Below are 23593 nucleotides of genomic sequence, written 5' to 3'. Positions count from 1 at the left end.
AAAGTGTTTTTCTTATCTCAATTGTTTCCTGCTTAAAGTTATAAAAATAAATAAATCCAACTAAAACACATACCACAACGCAATTTTATTAGAAAAAAATGCATGAAGCTCTCATGACTTTTCTTTGATTTAAATTACTGTGAAGGCAGTTTTAGATGACTACAATGTAGGTAAAAAGAAAGAAAGCTGTCAATTTGTCAACAAGTCTCCCGTAAAGTGGAAATGCCCAATCACTTCCGGTCCTTTGCGAGACTAAACTTATGTATACTGTGCGACATTGTTTCCCCGAGCAGCAGCTCTGGGAGAGGCCTTGGCTAAAGTTTTGCGGGGGCAACGGGTACGAGGGAGGGGTCACTGTCCAAGAAAGGAAGCCATTGGATCATCAGGCCGGCAGCGTTTCATGCGGAAGGCCTCGATCTCCTCCTCGGTGGGGGCCTTCACTTCCTGCAGGCTGTGGTACGGCCTCTTCCTCTCGTCCAGCTGCATCATTGCTTCCACATGCTTCACGCGCTTGTCTTCTGCTTCCAGAGCCTGCGAGGAGAAAATGGGTCAGCAAACCGGAGACAGCAAAAAGCGGCTGGCGGGTCACAAAGGACAAGCAAACGACCTTCTTCAGCTTCTCTTTCTTTTTCTCTTCATCCTCTGAATCACTGTCGTCACTGCTGACGTGCTTCTTGTTCTTTTTGTTCTTCCTTTTCTTTTTCTTCTCTTTCATCTTTTCTTGGTGCATCTGATGGTTGACAGAAAGATGGGTAGATTAAAAATGTAGTTATGTGATATTGTATTGATTGCTGTTTAAGGCAAAAGTGCAGTACTCCCTCCAAACCAGCAGCGGTGCTGTTGAGTTCATCTCAAGAACAAGACGGCTTCCAGTACAACAGTAATGGCATGGTTTCCCACGTATGATGTCTCGCACTATTGTTAGCATTAATCTAACATACTTTTGTTAAGAAATTAAATTAATTGGCTGAATAGTTTGAGTGCTAAAAAAATAAGTTTACTTCTCTTTTGTTTAATGTGCTACAGTAAACGTCTACCGGGAGTGACAAATAAACAGCTGGAACAAAGCAAGCATACTTTGCCTCCCTCTTATTTAAAAAACAGTATGAGCAAGAGTCTTCATTTTGTTTCTTCAAAGTGATGTGTGATAATCTGCCATTTCTTGACTTTGACAGTCAATGGGAATTTACGTTGACCGCTAGAATTAGCACTCGGGATGTTTCTAAAACTAAGTTTGTCTCGTATTAAAGTACAGGATAGGTGTAATTATTTTGGATGTGTGTTTAGTTTTACATTAAACTCCAACATGGGCGTCAATGAACATACTAAAGCACTTTATGGAGGGCAGAATAACATTCGTCACAGGCTGGCTGTTCAAGCAACACGGCACATTCAGGGTGCCTTCACAATGTCGAAACTTGCCAACACACATCGCTCTGTTTGGCACATCAATCGTTTTTCTTCTATTTTAATGTTTTTATGATGGTAAGAAGCCAAAATTGAAATCAAGATCACATTTCGATGACTAACTTACCCCTACTAAGCATTAGTATGTCTTACCTCCAACAGAGTCTTGGGCTCCTCCTCCTCTTGCAGCTCATTCGCACCGTCTTCGAATGGAACACACTCAGAATTGCTCTTCAAGATTAAAACAAAACAAAAAAAACTACATGAGTCACAATGTCAGCCAGAAAAAATGTGGAAGTGCCCTCTGCACTCACAATTCCAATGCCGGCATCTCCTGTGCAGTAACTTTGTTTGACCATGGAGTGGCAGCACTTGTATCCCCAGAAGCCTTCCTTCCAGTAGGAGCCCCAAATACACTGAGGAGCACAACATTTTGGTCAAGGAAAACAGAAGCCAGCCAGTCACATACCTTCAAAGCGTGCTAAGCCGTTCTTACGGTGTGATTGTTGATGAGTACGTCTTCTTCATACTTGGAGCGAGCAACGGCTTTCTCGAGACCTTTCAGGACAGCGCCGTGGCGAGAGTACTCCACATAGTCTTCTGTCTGAGCCAACAGCAGCTCTCGCGGGGGTGCGTCCAAGTGCTCCTGGCCTCCATACTAAATAACACACACACACACACACACACACACACACACACACAAAAAAAAGACACCTATGGAACAACATTTTACAAACAGGGAGACCGTATGCCAAAAACTACAATTTATCACGACATATGGTTTGTTCAGCAATGCAGTTTTGGAGCTTCTGAATTATCTGAGGGCTTAGTTGGAGCCAGAAGAAGGAGTCATGTAATGCCAGCCATGAATAAAGTCCTTTCAATTCAGTGTTTGGGTCATTTCAGTGTGTGGTGTTATTTGGTGCAGGCTTTTGCAAGAGATGTTTTTCAGGTCTGTTCGACAAAGTTGCAAATGCAATGTTACATAGGACGGGGTAGTCAAGTAATTGCCATACAACGAGGATGAAAACAAAAAGGCTTTCATGTGGCTGCGGGCTTCACCAAAATTATTCTCTACCACATGCCGTTAATGTATTTTTGGGGTACAAAAAAAGCTTTCACTGATTCTATAATAATATCATTATGAAGATAGCTGGCAAAAATATCAAGATATGAAATTTGGGCACAGGCTGAACACACACACAAATTGGGAATGTTGGTAAATCCGCCCCTAAATATTTCATGTAACTGAGTCATGGCGATTCATTTTCAGCAAGCAGTGTACCCTCTCCAGGATGCTCTCCCTCTGCTCCTCTTTGAAGTCTTCTTTCTTGACCTTAAAGGACCGATGAAGTAGCTCTAGCTTGGTGGGGTCAGCCTGCAGATGAACCTCAGAGCCCCTCTCGTAGGCTTCCCAAGCGAACACTAGCAGGAGATACACAAGCATGCTATCAATCGAGACGTAACGCTCACGGAAGCGGCTTTTTAATGTAACTCCTGTTCATGTTCTTCTCATGATTAATGGTTTCTTTGTGACTTACTTTGTGTTTGAGCCATGGTGATGGTGTCACCACTGTAGCGGGCAAAGTTGTCTCCGGCATAGCCCACTCTGTAGACAAAAGCCGAACGGAATATCAATGGGGAGCAACTGAGGATTGAGGAAATCAAACACACATAAAAAAAAAATAAAAAAATCCATTGAATTTCACACTTCAACATTTTGTAAGATAGCCGTTGAAGTCAGCCAGAATGGAACAGAAGACTCAAGACGGTAACAATTAGCGACCAACCAATTGATGGGCAGGCCCAATTAATAAGACGGAATTAGCTCTTTTAAAATCAGCCATTTTTTTTGCATTTTCTGTTTATATGCATCACTACGGTGGCATTAAAAGGAAACTCAACTCAACTGTATTTATAGAGTAAGACAACCACCGCTGTACACAAAGTGCTGTACATGGAGTAAAAGTAAGTCATACAAAAACAAACAATAAAACAAATTAAAGAATGGTGGAAAGAGAAAAGTATGAGGACGGTGAATGGGCTGTCACTTGAACAGCGCTTTTCTACCTTCGGCACTCAAAGCGCTTCTAGCGCTTTCATCTACCGACTGATGACATCATCAAGCCCAACTTGGGGTTCAATATCTTGCTCAAGGATACTTCGACATGGTCACAACGGCCATGGATCAAACTCATTGAGCCACGACGCTGCATGACATGTAGAGTTCATGAAGGTATTATGATGACAATTGTTTGAACATGAAATGGTTTAATTTCATAACTTTTACAGTATTTTAGATGTTACAGCCTTATTTGCAACAACTTACTCGTCTGGGTTCATGCCAGTGCTGGAGTACGGGTTCTCTCTCATTGCTCGGGTCTTTGGATCATAGTAGGCAGAGTTTGGATCCAGGTTCCTCAAGTACTGTGGGAAATAGAAACACAAATTAATGGACATACACGCACACACAACACAACCGTGATATAAGCACTTGGGGCAGGCGCCTCTTACTTTAGCTGTGTCTTCCCTGATACGCAAATTCCTGACAGTGATTCGTCTCTTAGAGTCAAAGTTCTGACCGGGCATGTCAATGTCATCTGCGTATTTATCTTCATCCTCATCCTCGCTGTCATGTTCCCGCTCCTGCAGAAAAAAAGATGTCAAACAACAAAAGTGCTTTTCATGGTTAGAGTTTAAGGACAAGAAGACCAGCTCATTGTCCAAAGAATCCAGAACGCTTACCGATTGGTCCAGTTTCCCTGATGCCAACTCATCCTGAAGCTTGTGAGCCTTCAGTGTCCTTTTGGCCTAAGAAGTGAAAAAATAGGACATCGTCAAATAATCGTTTTAATCAGATGGGAAAATGTGCACCTAATGTGAGCAAAATACAATTTGAGTTATATGTCGCTAGACATGGGCCGATTACAGGTTTGATGGTTCACCAAGGTTTTAAAATGTCAAGGTTTCGATAACCTCTAAAACTGTCTCTCACCGATAACGAGCTTTTGTTTTCTTTTCTTTTTTTGAGAAGACTTCCAACCAAGCCACACCCAGCTTCAATATGATTGGCTATAAAAGTATAGAATAGAATAGAAATCCCTTTATTGTCATTGTACACAAGTGTGCAACGAGATTAGAGCAGTCTCTTTGACGTTAATGATGAGAGGCCAGACACTTTTTTTCCCGTTCACAGCTAAGCAGAAAGGGGAGGGATGAGCAGTTACAGTCCACACAGAGAGAGGTTGGGAGCAAGGGAGACGAGAGGGAGCAACTACTTAGATGGATGCCTTTTTGCTATGTCGATTAAGCAGTAGTTAGCCCCTTAGTGTCTGTTCTAAAAATAGCTCATCAGTGATGGGACACTGTGACTTACTAAGACAAATAAAAAACAAAAGAATGCTAATGTTTTTTTCTTTGTCTTAACTTTAACTTAACATGATGGAAATTTCTCAAAGTGCCACATATTCTATATTTTGTTTAATAATATAATAGATTGTGTTCAATGCAAACATGCTGCATTTATAACTGATTTTCAAGTTGTAATTACCTGAACTAGATTTCACACACAGTCCACGAAGTTAAGTGAGGTTGCTTACCAGATCCACTTTTGCGTACTCCTCCACTATGCGCTGGTGCTCCTCTGGGTCGTAGCCATTCCAACGATCTCTCTTTCCGTCATAATCCAGTTTGAGTTGCACCTGAGAATGTTCATCGGGAGCGATACCAGTGCCTGTGAACTTTGCCCCGACTTTTCTGGGTCGCTGAGAACAGAAAAGTCATTGATTTAAAGGCACCAGTCCAACAATGGAAGGTATCATTATACCTCCAAGCAGTCTTTCTTCTTATGCGTCATCGCACCACAGTTTTCACAGGCACCCTTGCGGAATTTTGTAGTAACAGTGTTCTGTTGGCAAAGTTGACATGAGTTAAGTCATTTAAGAGTTCAATTTCTTCCATTCCTAATCGTGGCTTGTTTCTTCTCACCTCTTGCACTCCTCTCTTATACCATTCTCCAATGGCAGAATAATTCTCTTGTATTTCTCTCTGTGGTCGCTGATGTTTAAGTGTGGGCCTTTTGGAAGGGTCAATATACCACGGCACGGAGGATATATACTGAGGGATGTGTGGGTTTATGTCTCTAGAAAAGTAGTGAAACAAAGAACAAGTGATGACAATCTGGACAATCTAGTGGATGCCCGATTTTTCTTTATGCCTCAAGTATTAGAGGCTAGTAACAACAAAATTCACGAGTATCTGACACCTCGAAATAAGGCCTGAGTCAACACAATACCAATATGTGGTATCAATTCAGCCAATTTTTGTTTCATGTGCTCATTTTACAGTAAACATCAATTGTGAGTGACAAACCAATTTGGAAAACTGTGTGAGCATGAAATTGAGAACAGATGAAAAGGAAAAAGTTGCAATGGAATGTTTAAAAACGTGTGTGTTAATACATTAAAATCGTGTTGTAATAGATTTAAATCAGTTTAAAGCGAAACTGTGCCTGACTAGGAAATAAACGTGGGAGAGGGCACCCTGGACTAGTTGCTCGTCAACCTCATGGTGAGAGGTTTGTCAGTGTTGTGATTTTCTGATTATTTCAAAAACTAAAATCCATCAACCCATAACTAACAACGTGCGAGCCAGTGGAAAATCATTATCTTGCTAAAACAACCACCAAAAACAACAATTACAGTCGATACCTGTACTGTAAGCACAATACATTATTGTTACTTTCACAACACAAACACCGCTGACAAAACGTGCACTTAATCTTCACTTACTTGCCCTCTTCGTCCACTTCAGCTGGCGCGTTCCCCAGTTTTCTCTGTTCTTCGAGTTCCTTCTTCTTCCTCCAGTCCTCCCGGGTCATCTTTTTGGGCTCATCCAGGTCCACGACGCCCTCCACAGCGGCGTTGCCGTTGTTCTGCTCCGTCATGACTTAATCTGCAACACAGCACATACGTATACATATGATTTAGCCATCGACAACATTCAAAAGCAGAACAGATTCTGTCCACATTATGGTAAATACATTTGTTCATTTTAGGTGTGCCGTAATTCAGTGGCGTGGCCGGAATATTTTATATCTCATTAATGATTGACGAACAAACGGGTTACCTTGTCTGGTTACTTATCCAACACTAATGACTGAATCTTCTCTCGTAAAAGGCTACATACATAAACACAACATTAGCTTCCAAGGTTCGCCATTTTAGGCCAAGGGAAGTACGTCACAAATTTTCTTGCTCTGTGGTGCGCAAACGTGCCAAAAAGTTAAAGAGCGCCATCGAGCGGAGGCGATGGTCAAGTTCAGTTACTGTTTCCTGTATGAGCTCAAACACGTTCGTTCCAAAATATGTTATAATAGATTATATTGCAACGGTTATATTATAATATGCCTTTGAAGAAGTGGGATCACCTTTCACGTGTAGAATTTTTTTTATTTGATTGTAACAAAATGTAAATTGAATTAGAATGCAACATATATGGATTGCCTTGGGCATCAATGTATTTATTGTGATTGGGTATTGTATAAGAAAAAATATTTAAATGTTGTAACTTGTAAAAATTTTGTTACTTATAAAAGATGCTTGTCTCAGTATGCAATGACTCCAGTGTGTTTATTTTTTTCAAATGGGTCAAAGTATAACATGAAAACAATGACGTGAGAACATTCCAATGACCACGCTTGTTTTTTTTCTTTTTCTTTAGAAAACATTGTTAAAGATGGCAACAACAAAAATGCCCTTGTGATTACAGTTTTGTCAGATAAAAAAAATCTTACTTTTTATACTCAAGAAAAGTCTTTAAAAAAGGTCAGATGTAAACAATGTGTGATAGAATGCACAACTGAAGCTAAATGCACCAGACACAAACAAACAGATATCAACAGAAGTAAAAGAAACTGAGTGAATGTGCCCCTCAGGCCTTAGCACCGATATGAATCCCAGTCAGTGCAGCTGTCCGAGATAAGGCAATGTTGTACCAGGGAGAACGCAATGTCACATTTGAGTACAGTAGATCACTTTAAGGGTCACTTGTCATCGTCTTCGCTTCTGCCCTCATCATCCCCCTCGACGTCTTCATTGCCAGCATCTTCGTCTACATAATCACCCCAATTGCCATAAAAGTGTGGCTCCTCCTCCTCTAGATTGCCTCCGTACACTAACTCTATCTCTCCAACGTCGTCATCTGCTTCATCATCATCATCTTCGGCATCATCATCGTCATCATCATCATCGTCGTCGTCATCATCATCATCATTGATGTCGTCGTCGTCCAGGTCTACCTCTACTCCATACACATCCCCTTCCTCCATCTCGCCATCCTCGCTCTGACCTGTGGAGGACGTTGGGCTGGAAAACGCTTTCTCTTCAGATTTGTCTGTGAGGTAAGACCCGCTGGAGGGGATGAAACTTGAGGTAGCTGTCTTTGTATTTATGTAGAGACGAGGTGGAGGAGGAGGCTTGCAAGTTGCTGAGCCAGCCTGACCGCCGTCCGAGGTGGCGGGTAAAGAACCATCAGATCCCGAAACTACAGAAGAAGTAGGTGGTGCAGCAATTGGCTTTGAGGTGGTCGCGTCGGGCACGTATTCGCGAATCTCGCCTGGTTCCAGGGGGTCGGGCCCGCAGGGGTCGTGTTCACTGCAGGACAGCTTGCCATCCAGCTTGGAGATGAAGAGCATGCCATCGAGATGCGCTTTGCAGAATGAGCTGGGGCACATCTCACAGAAAGAAGCCGCTTCTATACCGCAGATGTCACACTGGTGCCACGGACACTCCCATCGACCTGGAAATTACATCATGGTCATTTATTAGTCATTTTTTTGGGATGGGTGCCAAAATTACACATAAGGGATACGAGTATCGGGTACTCTAGGAGGATGTCGATACTAGCCAATGATGCACTAAACTGCAGGAGTTGGTCACATAGACGACTCCAATTGAAGTACATAAATTAACGGTCTTTTCATATTAATTCATGTTCAATTGCCTTTACTTTAAGGTTAACCCAGCCTATGAAACCAAAACATGTATATACAACAAATCTGATCTTTTTTATTGCAATAGATTCATTCATTACTTGAATTTGTTTGAAAAAATACATGGAAAGAGGACCTGGAAAAAAAAAATCACGTTAAATTGCGATTGCAATATTGAGACATTCAACAAACATTCAGCCCTTAGCTACAGTCCAGAGGAAAAAAAAAAAAACTGTTCACGTCTTTACATTCTCTTTTGTATCGTTTACACAATACAGCCAACTTCATGACAGCCAACTCACTTGACGGCGTAAGACACTACTTGCCTGCAGGTCTCTTGGCCAGGTTGAGACAGTCAGCGTGGTAGACCTTCGGGCAACCGGGCTTCTTACATGACACGATCTGGCCCCCATCACCGCAGCTGAAACACTCATCCTCCCTCTCTTTGGTCACCGCTTGCTTGGTCTTCTTCTTCATGGCCCCTCTCCTCTTCCCTTCCTTCATTTTCTCAGCTGGAGGCTGGTTCTGAACAAGAAGGCAAAGCCATATCGCACATCATCGATTAAGTTCATCTTGCCAGGCTAGTAGTCAAGGATACATGGCCATATTTTGTTAATACCCAATCGGTCATTAACGGTTATGTGGTTATTTGTGGAGACACTGGATTTACACTACTTGTCTGACTGAGATGAGAGATTTTTTTCACAGTGTCAAAGGTATGCACCACGGAAGATTCACCGTAGCTTGTGTAGCAAAGTAAGTGCGTGTGTTCAATTGTAATACCCAAACATTTGATCTAGTCACTTGTAACTGTGCTATAAAGAACATTCGAGTGTGATTTTCATCCACATCAAGGCCTCATTCTGATCAGAGGACATGTGATAGCAGGGTTTTTCTTCCACTTCTACTCCACTTAGTTTTTTTTAGCTACCCACCAGATCAGATTGTCAACACATTATGAAACGGACCTTGATGTAATACAGGAACCTACTGCTGTCGTAAGACTGGCAGAACCAAAAAAATAAACATAAAGGCTTGTGTGTGAAATAAAGAAAGATGAGAAGGAAGGATATTTCAGCCCTAATTGTAGTTTGTCTTGATTAGTTTCATAAACAGACAACACTGCTTCAGGTAGATGGCATTAACAAAAAAAAAAGTTATTTTCATGTACTTGGCAAATATGTTTGTTCAATTTAGTTTGTTGCTTACATTAACAATAATAACATTGTAGTAAACACTTGATTTTTTTTTAGACACATTTTTGTGACAAAATCCTACATTCAAGAGTAAAGAGGGCAAAGAAAGGCAAAGTTCAACAGTCTGAAGATACGTGGTCCTAAATCAAGGACAACCAGCATCAGAGAGTTGGAATTTTTACCTTGGGTCGAACACCAAGGAAGCCGCTACAGTTGGGTGCTCCACATTTACAGGCTGTTTTGCCATTGCCAAGACACTCGAGGTTGTAGTTGAAAGTTAGCTCCACACCTAAAAAGTACACTTTTTGTCAGTACATTACTCAGTATCGCGCAAAGTATCACAACGTGTCGCAGATTGTCGCTCAAACCTTTTGGGATGTCTTGCAAAGCAAACAGTCCCACGCGGGTGTCCCCATTCACAGTCCATTTCTGAGTTTCACAATTTGGCTGGCAGCTGTGATTCATGAAGCGAGCCTGATTCCCTTTGGGTCCCGCATCGATGATTCTGTCCTGAGATTGAAAGCCAAAACGATAAAACATGCATTATCACGAATATGACTTGTTCATCGTTTTCCATTTATTAGTGTTTACATGCTGGTGTCGTTTAAAATATTTGTGTTCTCAGGATACCATCAAGCAATACAGTCGAAGGAGTAGTCAGAATCTTACCTTGTCTAATGTCAGCATGTAGAAGTTAAAAATGTCTTTTTCCTGAGCATATTTGATTCGGGCCCGACATTCTTCTTCGTCAATCACCTCCCCGACATATTCACTCACAAAAGCTCCCTGTGGCGAACCACAGCAGCACATCAAGTGAAAAGCGCGACCAGAACAAACACAACATGTGAGCTATGGCGCTACATTTTGGACCCACCTTCTTGATGTCGGACACACTGCGTAAGCCCCAGCCACGCGATAGTGTTCTGAATATCTCAACAACGGTGTACTGCCGTTTCGTGAAGGTCTGATTCTGACATCGCTCCCCTGCAGCGCAAACTTGAGGATGGCACTCATACAGCAGCATGCGATTAATGCACTCCGAATCCACGCCGCACGGGTTCTCGTCCGACGCCTTACAGTTGCAGCGTGGGACCTCGGACAGGTCAGCCGTGATGATCTGCACCTTCCCAATCGGCTTGTTGACCTAAGAAGCCAAGACAAGTGCTTTTATTTACAACGAACTGCTGGTGACAAGGAAAACACCCATTGAGAAAAATCACCTTGATGTGTTTATACGGAGGAGGTTTTTTATGAATCTTTCTGTCCTCCTGAAGCTGCCTCATTTCCTTTTCAGCTTGAAGCTTCCGGAATCTCTCCGCTGCTTCAATCAGGGCTACAAACAAAGACACCGCTTCGCTGATAACATTCAAACAACACAACTTGCCTTCCAGATGATTATTCAAAATGCACGAGAGTGCATTACCTTTTTTGTACACGGCATCTGCCCCTTTGCCCATTTTCTCAATGTTGTGCGTGTCACCCTCCATGTAGGGGAACACACGTGCTTGGTAAGTCCAGACAAAATCCTTGGAGCCAAAAAACTGCACCGGGAACTCCCCGACCTCGTGTTTCATCCGTAGGATGTTATTTGGGACATCTTTGGCCAGACACACTTCAGCAGGCCACCACCTACAAAGAGTTCAAAGTTAGATCTCATTTTAGCAATACAAAATCAGCACAAGAGAATCACACGTTTACGAGCATATTACAAAATTCTTTCTTCTACTTACATTCAAATGCAGAACCTCACCTGTAACGTCCCCATTTGACCCACAGTATGTCTTTGATCCGCGGCCTTTTTCCTGCCTTGCAATCATTGCAGAACCAGCTGCCTTGGGGCATCTCTATATTGAGACATTCCTGGTGAAAAGCAGCAGGGCAGGCTTCACAGCAAAGCAGGCTGCCTCCTGCAAAATCATAGCAAAAGCATTCAAAACTGGGATGACGCCTTGTATTTATCATGATGGTTTTTGTTGACGAAAGGCTTGTAACTCTGATTTGCGACTATGAGACGAGGAATATTAAACAAAAACGACAAACTGCATGATCAAATCCCAACAATCAAATTCAAGTTCATCCATAAACGATAAAAAGGAGATTTCAAAAGGGGACTTACCTTCCGAGCACACGAAGCACCAGCTGACATTGATGTGCTCATGGTTCTTGCAGCCCTTCCGAGGAGTGAAGTGGTTTGGACAGAGAAAACCGTTGTTGGCCAGCACCACGCTGCCAGCTGCCATGCAGTTGTCATTAGCGTGATAAGCCACAGGGCAGCGCACGCAGCGAGCCAAACGTCCTGCGGAGCATGAGAAGAAAGTGCAATGTATTTATTGTCATTTCGGTGAGAATGTACTTGGCTTTAGTCAAGGAAACACATACAGCACATTGGGCTCAACCCAGCACCTTTACATAATGAGTCATTTGAGTGAATCACCAGAGTAACATCTGTTTTGTTTTTTTTTGTGCATGAAAAATTGCCTGAGGTTTTTTCCCCAATATTTCTCACAATCACAGCTATGGATAATTTAGAGCAGGGGTGGGCAAACTTTTTGATTAGCGGGCCAAAAAGGGTTCTAAAATTTGACAGAGGGGCCGGACCAGGAGCAGATGGATGGAGTGTTTTGGTAACCTCACCTCATCTGAGAAAAAAAAAAAAAATTTTTAAATGAAAGTGAACAAAAGCATTACAACAAAATATATGTGTTTGACGCACCACAGTATTTAGAAAATAAAACATTAACAAGGTTTATTCATTTAATGTTTTTCAAGTTTGGCGGGCCGGATTAAAACATTTAATGGGCCACATGTGGCCTCCGGGCCGCAGTTTGCACACACCTGATTTAGAGCGTTCAATCAACCTGCCAAGCATGTTTTTGGAATGTGGGCGGAAACCAGAGTACCCGGCGAAAACCCACGCAGGCACAGGGAGAACATGCAAACTCCACACAGAAAGGCCGCAGCCGGAATCAAACTATTTAGAATCCGTAAATTATTAATTAATTGTTAAATTCCCTATAAAACCTGCCCATGGAAAGTTTGCAACTGATAGTACAGATTGTGGAAATGTCTACCAATACAAATCCCCCAGACACATAATATATGAAGCTTCTTACCTTTGGAGCTGCAAGCATTGAGAGGATTGGCGATGTGACATGACAAACAAACGTGTAAGGGGCAGCGGAAGCTTTTGTTATGTCGCTGCGAGGCTGAAAAGGCCATGATACAGTCGGTGTGATAGAACTTTCCACACAGTGGGATTATACATCGCTTCACGCCACCAGACTTCTTACAGACAAAGCATGTGTGAATTCCTGAAATCGGAGCAAAGGAATAATGTGCTTTCAGTTCATTTAAGGCAACACAAACCAGTCGTAGCCATCATAAATAGACAGAAATCTCACTCACCGGAGGTGCACTGTTGGCAGTGAAATTTTCCCTTGGGAGCCGCAGACAAACCAATACACTGTGGGTGAAAGGCTCCATAACAGTGGCCGTCACATACCAGAAGGTCTCCTGTCCTCTCACACACCTACACAAAGGCAACGAGAAATCAAGGTCAACCACCTCCGCTTACAAGTACAGCACAGTAAAGTAGAGTATCTCCCTTTTCCTATACACAACAGGCATTTGTCAAAGTTTTTTTTTTTTAACACATGTATGATTGATAATGTTCCAAAAAAATACCACATGCATGACCCACTTCTTAGTTTTTTTTCATCACAACAGTCATTTTGATGAATCATTGGTGGAGCAGTGGCTGAACACAAAAATACCAAACAAATTGAGAGGACTACCTGGGTTAAAGTTCATACATTTTAGAAGCACCATCTCACCTGGCAGACATTCTCCTTAAAGGACGTAGCACCTATTTTCCCCTTAACATCCCCTTGGGAAGATGGACTGTCTATCAAACTGGCATCACACACCTACAAAAATCATGATCATCAAAAATCATCTATGCCAAATAATAGATGGACACTTTTTGTTTTTATTTTCAACAGACTGAAAGATAGATTGATCACCTCAGCTTTGGGAGTTTCAGTGTCCATGTTGTGTTTCTCTTCGGTGCTGCAGGGCATCAACTTGTCCCGCTCAGGGGACTTGGTCAGAGTGACATCCTTGACATGTTCATCTTCGGAGAGTGGAGTGGTTGTAACAGGAGCGGAAGATGCATCGGGAACAGGTTTGTCTTCTTTCTTTATAGGAGCAAGCTGTTAAGAACAAATGTATTTATTCTATATTATTTAAACATCATAACTTTGGTAGGCGCTGGGACTAATACTGACCATGTGTTCCATAAGTTTGAGCTTCTGAGGTACCACAGTTTTCTCGACCAACACTTTTACTTCAGAGAAAACCTTTGGCGGGTACTTCGGCTCCTGTGTGAAAATGCAGTAAAATTAAAAAAAAAATGCAACACACATGATCAGCCAGGAACTTGACAAAGGAATATCGTCACATAATCCTCTATCACACAACTTATCGATAATTTTTTAAAAATATTATGTTGCACTGGCTGTTTGCACACAATACAGTGAACCCCCTGTAAAGACCCAATGCCACAAATTTTCAGACAGTCCTTTACTCTCCCGTAAAAAAACGCAAAAGCCCAAAAATCCATTTTTGGGATTGAAGGATTGGATTCTTAAAAGACGTAAAAATGCGTCCCTGGGAATGAATGAGTTAAAAATTATCCATCTAAATTCTATTCTGTAATACAAAAAAGTTGACAAATGTGTGTTCCATTTAAAAAAAACATCGGGGCCACTGCAGGTCAATCGCCCACAGCATTGCACAACCGCAAGAGACTACCACCTTTCACTTTTTCTTTTTTTTTTTTTTTTTAATGAAGAGACTTCTGATACAATCCAATAGTGGCTTTGTCGTTAAGACCTGTGCCTCATGAGTCTATGAATGCACAAAGAAGAGCCGCTCATTACTTACCACCTTCTTTGGAGTGACCGACACTTCTTCAATGGTACAATCCAAAACATTATGAGACAGCTTCCGAGGCTTTTTCCTTTCTGGTGTTAAATCTGTAACTAGGAGCAGAAAGATATTATCACGTAATGTCCCGGAATGACACATGGGATTGTTAAAACACTACAACACCAGAATTCGGAGGTAGATCAGCTTCTTCGGCTGTGATTGCATCATGAGAGGGTTGAGTTGGTGCTGGGGAGGTGGGGAGCCCGTCAGGGGGGCAATGATCCTGAGATTGATCATGAGCCTCTGTAAATGGAGATATAGAGGGCACTATGGAGACTGATGGTGAGGCAAGTGCCTCAGATGTGATGCTGAGATCCAGGACCGGCGACACATTTTCACTGGTATCACTATGAACCTGAGAGGCACAGATACAATTTATCAATACGACCTTTAATGTTTGACTACCGCGGAGAATAGACTCTAAACCAAACAATGCAGGCTGATTTACAGTTGTCTTAATCGGCTTTCATTTGGTAGTTTCTTTTTACGTAGAGAGCAGTAAACACAATAATTGGAGAGGCCTTGAGAGATCAGGCAGAATGCTCGAAACTCGCTGGCACTCCAGAGGTTGTTTTTTTTTTAAGTGAGTTCATTTAGTTCTCATTTATTTAATGGCAGCATAAATTCCTTCAATGAATCACAAACAAACAGATACTGAAGTCTCTCTTTTGGACATTTTAACATTTTTTTCAATGATTGTTTGAGAAAATGTCTTCAGATTAGCATTTTTTTGCACCTGGGGAAGGAGACTTCCTGTGTGGTTATGATTGGTGTGTATGGAATGGGAGTGCAACGACCATATTACCGTAGCGGATAAATCTAAGCTGTGTTTCAGGGACTTCTTTTTTGTGGCGAATATTTGTTCATATTCCTCCATGGACTCCAGGAGTCTTTTAGTTGGTTTCCGGAGACGTTTGTTCTCTGAATGACCTGCGTGAACACACAAAAACCCTCTTGGAGTCAATTTTAACCAACCGTGTGGCCAAACTGAGTAGTAGTTCTTGACTTACCGGCTGCGCTGCCTTCCTCTGAGAACGAGTTATTGTCTAGCAGCCTCTCAGATTCCAAGAGAACGTCTGGAGATGCTCTCATAGAGTATGATCCGTTTGTTTCGTTCTCCTCAAGCATCTGCCAGCGCTTCTTTGGGGCAATAGGAGATTCAGAACTCTTGTCAAAGTAAGCGGCAGCAGGATCGCAGGGAATGGGATGATTAGATTCCGCTAAATCGGCGTGGCCACTGACAAATTCCCTGCCGAAAGCCAAATCGGCCATGTTGGCGGAAAGGCCAGGTAACTGAAGTTTCAGTTTGGCGGGAAGTCTCTGTTTTCGCCGTTGCTTGTCAGAATTCTCAAATTGCAACGGAGAATTTTTATAGTGATAGGTATCTGCTGACATGAAAGCTTTAGTCCTCCACTTGGTTTTCACAGTTGATAATTTTCTCGTTTCTTCAATCTCCGTTTTAATTTCTTGTCTCAAAGTGCCAGAAGTACCCCACAGCTGATCACCGCATGACGTTGAAGGAACGACTAAAGGCTCCTCTTTGATCAGCAGCGGCGGTGGTGGGACAACCAGGGGCCTGCCCTCCTTTGCTCTCGTGTCATGAATGTCTTTGAGGAGCATGAGGAAAGTACTGAATTTATAATTAGAATCAGTCCGAAACGTAGCCACCTGGGAGTCGCTGTTCTTGTCAACAAGAGACTTAAACGTGACTTCCTTTACATCCAGGAAAGCATCCATGGGACACAGTGTCGAAGAAGGGGAAGGGGAGGACGATGATGAGCTCACAGGGCTAACATTCTCCGTCTTAATTTGAATATGATGAGGCAAGGAATCCTTTATTAATGTGCCAACACTATTTTTTTTCTTGTCAGGCTTCCTTATCCGCTTCTTTGGAGTGCTGTGATTTACACAGGATGACGCATCAGTGACTGATTCCCAACAGGGGGACGTTTCCGATTTTAACAGAGATGTATCACCTGGTTCATTCAGACGACAATCATCAGAGTGGGATGACATTTGGCTTGCAGCCAATGAATTTTGGAGCTCAAACCCATCCTCCGCTTCCACGGCAGTCGTCTTGAGACGACCACTCCCAAGAAGATTCACAGGCAGATATTTGATTGGACTGTGCGAAGTTTCTTCATCGTGCTTCAATCTCAGATTTTCACAGTCCAAAACGTTCATAAAAGCGCTCGCAGGATTATGTGACTCTGCAGAATGTTGGACTGTTTCTGTGAAAATTGTTTTTACTTGTGTGAAGGGCTTTTCTTGTTCCCTTACTGGAGACACAGTCACGCGTTTTGAACAATGTAACACAGGAACCGTTTCCAGCTCTGTAAAAGGTGAGTCTTGTGGTTCTTTTTTCAGTGGCTGGCTTGTTGTGCGAAGGTCCAATGTTTCTGTGAAGACCGATGATCCCGTTGACCCTCTGATGATATGCCCAAATATGTCTGACAGACATTTCTTTTTCTTTTTGTAAGTTTTGCTCTGATTGGACAGAGATCCTGCCGAGTTTCTGGCAACGTGTTGCTCAATGCTTCTGGGAATAGTGTTAGGGGATGTGAGTTGACCATCGTCATAGAAAGCGGGGGTGTCCTGAGGTGGGCTGTTGACTGACTCCTCTCCATTGAGAGACACGGCAGGCAAACACTTGGGGTTCCATTCTCGCGCAGAGAGTAAATGTTCAGCTTCCGTCACACTGACTTCCCATGCTGACTTCAAACTTTTGGGTACCTGCAGAAAGTAAAAACAAGATTTGATGGCAACATATGACATTTAAAAAAAAAAAGAAAGACAAAAATAACAGGACGCAATAAGAGGCGGGAAGGCAGGGGGGGCGTCTGGTCTGGTTTGTCATACTTCGATAATAGATCAGATCAAAAATATGAATATGGAAAGAAAGTCCACAAAACTGAGTTTGATTTTATATGTCAAGAAACGTAGATAAAATGTAACCATTTACACTCTGGAATAATTTTTTTAAAATTATGTTCAGTTGGTCTATTTTTTTTTTCCAGCAAGTTTTTCTCTCTACAGCTTATTCTCCAGATAAGCAAAATTCCACTGATAAGCTGTGCTAAGACGAGCTGATTACGATTGTACTCATCTACAGCTACGTGGCAAATTGTTTGAGCGGTCCCAATGGAGACAGTGCAGTGAGAGGTGTGTGCAGCTCCCATATACAGTAGGTCAGTACAATCATTACAGGATATACAAACAGAAAGCTAGCAAAGTAGAAATTAGTGCTGACTTTTCTCTTAACCTTGCATGGATGGGAATTTTCCATTTTGTTTTATGCAGTTTTTTTTGTTAAAATAACAAATAAAATGATCAGTTACTTTTTCATTTTTGTAATTGTAATTTGTACAGAACAAATGATATATCGATTATGTCGCCTGTCTTCCTTCAGTCCTTTCCATTCCCACTGGCAAAAATGTTGTGGAAATCGGTTCAGTAGGTTTTTCCTGTTATGCTGCTAAAAGACGTGAGTCATGTTTCCACCAATTGCGACAGTTCAGTTAGCGTGTTGGTTTGTGTTTTCTCTACTTGGTGTATAGGTGGGAAATCGCATTATAAAAAAAAGAGTTTAAAACCTACACTACTGCATTTTCAGAAAAACAACAGTTGAATACTGTGTATTACCATGTACTTGTAGTCTTTCTCCTTCTGCTTCCCTCTCGGTCTCAGCATGGGTAGGTCATCAAACTGATAGCCCCCTTTGAAAGGTAAAATGGCGTTCCCTGGGACCCAGGCGCACTCGACCATCTTGCCAATCGTCTCCAGGAAGTACATGCGACAGGGGCGGGGACTGGGCACTTCAACAAAACAAATTGGAACGATATGATTAAAGATAAAACATTATATTATCATCATGGCATCTGCGGTCGGCCACTCTGAAGGAAAGCTTACGTTTCATCTTGGTGTGGAGGCCCAACTGAGGGTCGCAGAGAACTCGGCAGGGCCACCAGGGCCGTCTGTTGAACTTTGCCCACACTAAGTCGCCTTTTGCATGTTGCACTGATGGAGGAGGCCTTGTTTTTGGACTCTTGGATTATGAGAGAGAATCAAATCAATCATTTCAAATGTATCCATGAAACAGGTGAAAATGTCACTTCCGATAATCAAAAACATTTGTGTTTACTGAGTTAAGTATGACAAGTTGTGTCAGAAAGGTTCCAGGACTAGTGTCACAAAAAACATACTGAATATAAAATCCAAAATACAAGTTTCCTCTTTCAGACCAATGCACTTTCCCAGCCTTCCCTGCCACACTTTCATGCACTATTCAAAATAGTCTTCCGGGATTCTCTACAGTACCATCATCATTTGTGTTAACACTTTCCTTTTATTTTTCGTACAGTTATCATATTCTCACAAAATGATTCCAAAACGAATCACCGGAGTTGCCTATATTGAGAAAGAAGTATGTATGGGATCTATTTAAGTACAATTGCTTCTCTGACTTCACCCTATATACTCATTCCCTGCCCGTCCAGTTAAAAGGAATCTTTGACGTCTATAGCCGTCAATGGCAGTGATTAATAGTCACAATTGTGCATAGTAAAACAAGCTGACCACATCTTTGTAGTGGGTATAGCACACCATTTGGATTAAAGTTAATTTTTCTGTCCTTTTTTTTTTTTTTCAGCCGTCTACTCTATAGACAGAGTAGCACGCTCTGAGTTTTGTTTCGATAAACTCATTTATGATCAGCTTAAACCTGAACTCTGGACTTAGTTTTTCCTGTCTGCCTTTAGTCAATTTCTTCCAAAGTTCTGAGGACTAAGTGCGACTGTCTGCCTGTCTTTTGTCAGCCTGCTGACCGCCACAACAAGCCCAGGAGAAAAGAGCTGCTCGTGACCGACATGGTGACCGTCGGCCGATCACAGCTCAGTCCCAGCTAAGAGACTCATTGTAGTTTAAAATATTTTGGGTATCAATCTTAACACACTGCTTTCACCTCTTTAGGCTCAAACTAATGACATGAGACACATGTCAATATATTTGACCAAATATGTACAACAATATGATACAGTGCATTTCTACACCACTGTGAACTAAAACTATAATGGTGTGTGTCTGAAAACTAAACAGTCAATGACTAACCTCCAATGTCGAGTCTGCGATTTCACTTTTCAAATTTCATAATTGACGCAACTCTAATCTAGCATGCAATTGCCAATGCTTTAGCGGTATTTTAGATATACGGCGGGTTGTTTTTAGAAAACGCTCAATTCTCATCTGCAGATGTGAAATCCCTTTTTCTTTTTACACTGCCATAACATGTCTCCAAACTGTGCCACTTGAGAGCAAAAAATAAATTCTAACTTGTGTCACTTGACTCACAGTGTAAATTCAGCCTTCGAGGCAGAATTCCCCCAAAAATCTGGCGTAGTACAACCAAGAAAGACTTAGACACTAAGACTAGGTTTTCCTGAGGTGCCAAACAAATAATTTGCAGTGTTTGCAACTCACATCAGAGTTGCTTCCAAATGGTGAAATAAGCCTCGGATCCGTAGAGGCAAGATCCCCATCACTTTCCGATTCCTCGTCCATGCTCCACCCGTCTCTCGTGGTGATGTCTGGCAGTGCGCTCGGACTCAGAGTGGGGTTGAGTTCCGAAATAGTTTTAGACATCAAGTTAAAAACAGTAGGTTTGTATGTCCTTATGTCTGAGCCTGAAATGTTTGAGGCGCGAGAGCCTGTAACAGCATGCTCCCAAGTCTGGTGATAAGGGTTGAAGGCCTCGCTCTGTTTGTACACGACATGGTCGTGTTGCTGCTGCTTTGTGTCACTACTGTCAAACAACGTAGTGCCAAAATGCAGGTAGCCATTTGAGGTGGGAGAACAATACTCTAGGCTGTCCGGACTGTGAGGGGGGAAGCCATTTCTGTTGAAGGGTGGCAGAGATTCAAATGATGTGTTATCGTTGCACGGCAAGGGAGGCAGAAGGACAGATGGTGGCTCAAACACATCGTCCCCGACCGGGCTTGAAGGGCGCAAGAGCTTCCTAGCCTGGTGGTCAACCTTCTTGACCACCGCGTTAAAGTCACACAGCGTCTTCAGCGGGCTGTAACAGTTGGACGCCGATGGCTGCTCCGAGCCAAGCTTCGCCATGCCGCACTGCCTTCTGTAGGAAGCACCCACAAAGCCATTGCGCGGCCTCGGCTCCGGCTGGCTGGCGGAGCCAAACGCTGAGCGGAAAGCCGGTTTGTATGACTGACTCATGTTGTCATGGCTCGGCCCTGTCAATAAAAAAACAAAGGGTTGTTAGTTTTAGCTCTTATTTCCACTAAAAGTGCAGTCAGAGCAAGCTCAATAATAATGTAGAGTGAGAGAAGTGGTGGAGAACTTGTTTTCATTGCAATCGCGGTTGCCTGAAGGGGGGCAAGTAAATGTCATCAATGTCGTAAAATGAAACATCATCAGCTTCACTCTTTAATTGTGAAATTTGATAACATTACCAATCATTGGTATTCTTTTTAGGAAATGTAGGTTGGAGACAAGAGCAACAGCAACAGCTTGAACCGTCTGAATTATTATGCTATATAAACACTTAAATTTGTTTTGGCTCCATCTGAAGATCTTGGGAAGATTTTTTTTTCTTTATTGAACATATCGTTAGTCATAGCATTTTATATATTATATTATCCAGAACTTGAACTCTGCTGTAATTGTTTACAGACTAAGCATGTGCTTAGCATGCGAGGGAGTTACAATTTTTATCTCTTACTTACTACGTTTTGTGTAGCTACCCTAATAATTGCTGTATCAAATTGCTCATGCATTTAGTCATGTCCGCTTTTAGGGCTAGTTTTGAAAAATGTACACAATGTAATGCAGAATTATGAGATGTAACGATATATTCTTCCTTTACTTTACTGGATTAGTACTACAGATGGGCTGACTGTAAAACCAAACTGCCCTTCTGGGACTAGTAATGGATTCTGAATATGAACAGCACGTCTGCCCCAGTTCTGAGATTCTGGGTTTGAATTTTGTCTCCTGCCGTCCTGTGTGGTGTTCGCAGGACTATTTTAGCAGGCCAGCTTCATCCGATATTCCAAAAGTAAGGATGGGTGAGTACCAATACCACGTATCCTATCGGGCTTGTTTAAGAGTACCGGGTACTTATCAAGGCTACCGATACCAGCCTCCAATACTTGAGGCAAAAGGAATTGGAACATGGGATTGGTGAGTAATCAAAGAGCGAATACTCATGCTGGTATCAGTCACAAAAAGGGACAAATCGAACATCCCTATCCAAAAGCATTCGTGCTGATTGAAATTGTACGCAGGTCTAAATGTGTGTAGAAATTATTTGTCTATTCGTGCCAAGTGATTGGGTGCATCTGAGATCTCGTCCTAAGTCAATTAGTTTCGGCTCCCGCACAACGGTGACCCTAATGAGGAAAAACAGTAAAGAACAGGTAGTGATATTTAGATTATCTAAAAATAATACATGTGTTTCAACATAGATGTCAGGGAACTTGCTAAATATTCAACTGTAAAGTGTTTTCCCCGTTCCTGATTTTGAGACAAGTTGTCATTACATGGCCTCAATACAGGAGGCGGGTCACAACAAAACCTAACTTGTGCGTGACACATTTCATTCATAAAAAACCCAGCACAGTAAAGCTACTTGGATTGACTGCTGAGGTCCACTGCTATGGCGGAGGAGTCAATGGAGGAGGCTGTGCAGGAAGGAGGTGGTGACACTGAACCAGCACACAAACACATATATGGGAAAGCAGACATGGGAAGCAACAAACAACTCGGGAAAATCAAGCACGTGTGGAAAGGGGGAGAAAAACTCACCATGTGCTGGTCGGTCACTACGAAACCAACAACGGATGCGTGATTATGAGGCACAAAGCAAGTGTTAGTGCACAGATGTGCACAATCCCAGCAGCGGTCCCCGAGTAGGCCGAGGCAAGGCGCTCATTCTCTGCGCCGGCCCTCTCCGCGAACTGCCACTGTAGAAACACAAAGTAGCACTTCTGAGAAACACAAAGCGAGCTCCATAACGACCAGCTCGTGTCAGCGAGCCAACGGCGGTCCCCCCTCTGGCACTCCTGCTAGCTTATTGACTACATGATCCTCGCCTGGTTGGCCTCCGGTTTGTGTTAAAACAAGCCCAGAGAGCGAGCGAGTGTGTTGGTGAGCTGCAGCCAATCGGCACCGCCACCCAACCCCCCAGTCAGTCCGTCAGTCTGCTTGCAACACAGGCCGTGACACCCAAACCTCCCGAAACGCGCGCGCGCGCACACACACACAAACACACAGACACGGGTGCATTGCGCACGCGCATAAGGTTGACTATTAGGACACAAAGCATGCATATGAGTCAATAAACGAATTTATGAATGGCCATTTAACCCAACGCGTGTTCCCACAGCGCGGGGCCCGTGTGCGTTGAATACAGTACAGTGTTACAAACAGCGGCGGCCATGTTGCTTTCTCACTCCGACGGGACGAGGAGCGAGGCCGTTTGGGCAAAATGCGTTGAAGGGAAACGACTGTAAACACAAAAGCTAAATTTATCCACCGATAAAGCTGTTCACATTGCTGTTGATTTTGACTTGCTCGCACAGGCCCGTGGGCGCCGCTTCCAACTTTGCAGTACAACAAGACTGCGGGCCACAAGATGAGACAAAGAGAGGCTTGTACACACCGCCCTGACAGCACATGTACTTACCTCGTATTAGATTTGAGGTTTTACACCAAAACGCTGCCAATTTTAGTCACGGTTTCGGAGAAGAATCATCTGGAAACACAAGTACTTGTTCACTCTCCCCGCCACAGCACCGTTTAAACACACAATGTCACCCTTTATTACACCCCAAGCTGTAAGCACATCATGTGAGCTATTACAGGTTGTTATAAATGTATCGCCAATTAATTGAACAGAATGTTAACTAATGTGTAATTTTAGGTTAATTGTTGTATTTAGAGACGGGGGCCCTCTGGTGTGCATCGACGGAATAACGCCTTCGATTTAACAATAAGC

The 23593-nt window shown here is 42.7% G+C and overlaps 2 protein-coding genes across 4 annotated transcripts; both read right to left on the bottom strand.

Moving 5' to 3' along the window:
* Window positions 1–70: 70 nt before the first annotated feature.
* slu7 (SLU7 homolog, splicing factor) lies at window positions 71–6703 on the bottom strand. The gene is made up of 15 exons (XM_088293834.1): window positions 6535–6703; window positions 6198–6360; window positions 5395–5548; window positions 5234–5314; window positions 5007–5171; window positions 4153–4218; window positions 3922–4053; window positions 3737–3834; window positions 2949–3016; window positions 2693–2832; window positions 1904–2065; window positions 1722–1823; window positions 1561–1638; window positions 608–730; window positions 71–531 (listed from the first exon to the last, which is right to left on the bottom strand). The coding sequence occupies exons 2-15, from the start codon at window positions 6350–6352 to the stop codon at window positions 352–354; spliced, it is 1704 nt and encodes a 567-aa protein (XP_088149960.1). The 5' UTR covers window positions 6353–6360; window positions 6535–6703; the 3' UTR covers window positions 71–351.
* A 315-nt stretch (window positions 6704–7018) lies between these two features.
* On the bottom strand, window positions 7019–23373 carry LOC148338435 (histone-lysine N-methyltransferase, H3 lysine-36 specific-like). 3 transcript variants are annotated; one of them, XM_088294176.1, is made up of 24 exons: window positions 23282–23373; window positions 22402–22559; window positions 20059–20828; window positions 18493–18628; window positions 18226–18398; window positions 15594–17316; window positions 15389–15513; window positions 14707–14938; window positions 14539–14636; window positions 13881–13973; window positions 13617–13805; window positions 13428–13520; window positions 13000–13123; window positions 12708–12905; window positions 11711–11890; window positions 11345–11501; window positions 11018–11223; window positions 10815–10927; window positions 10469–10738; window positions 10264–10380; window positions 9963–10104; window positions 9777–9883; window positions 8725–8923; window positions 7019–8205 (listed from the first exon to the last, which is right to left on the bottom strand). In XM_088294176.1, the coding sequence occupies exons 3-24, from the start codon at window positions 20809–20811 to the stop codon at window positions 7451–7453; spliced, it is 6183 nt and encodes a 2060-aa protein (XP_088150302.1). In that variant the 5' UTR covers window positions 20812–20828; window positions 22402–22559; window positions 23282–23373; the 3' UTR covers window positions 7019–7450. The 3 variants fall into 3 exon arrangements, with proteins under 3 accessions (XP_088150302.1, XP_088150301.1, XP_088150303.1); XM_088294175.1 differs by lacking the exon at window positions 23282–23373 and having other exon boundaries at window positions 22402–22837; XM_088294177.1 differs by lacking the exon at window positions 23282–23373 and having other exon boundaries at window positions 14539–14630; window positions 22402–22837.
* Between the last annotated feature and the right edge of the window lie 220 nt (window positions 23374–23593).

The sequence above is a fragment of the Idiotropiscis lumnitzeri genome, chromosome 4 (assembly GCF_059441095.1).
Source record: "Idiotropiscis lumnitzeri isolate Australia: NSW breed Sydney's pygmy pipehorse chromosome 4, RoL_Ilum_1.0, whole genome shotgun sequence".
NCBI classification, from domain to species: domain Eukaryota; kingdom Metazoa; phylum Chordata; class Actinopteri; order Syngnathiformes; family Syngnathidae; genus Idiotropiscis; species Idiotropiscis lumnitzeri.
Note: the sequence above shows the minus strand (reverse complement) of the source record. Positions and strands in the feature narration are given on the sequence as shown.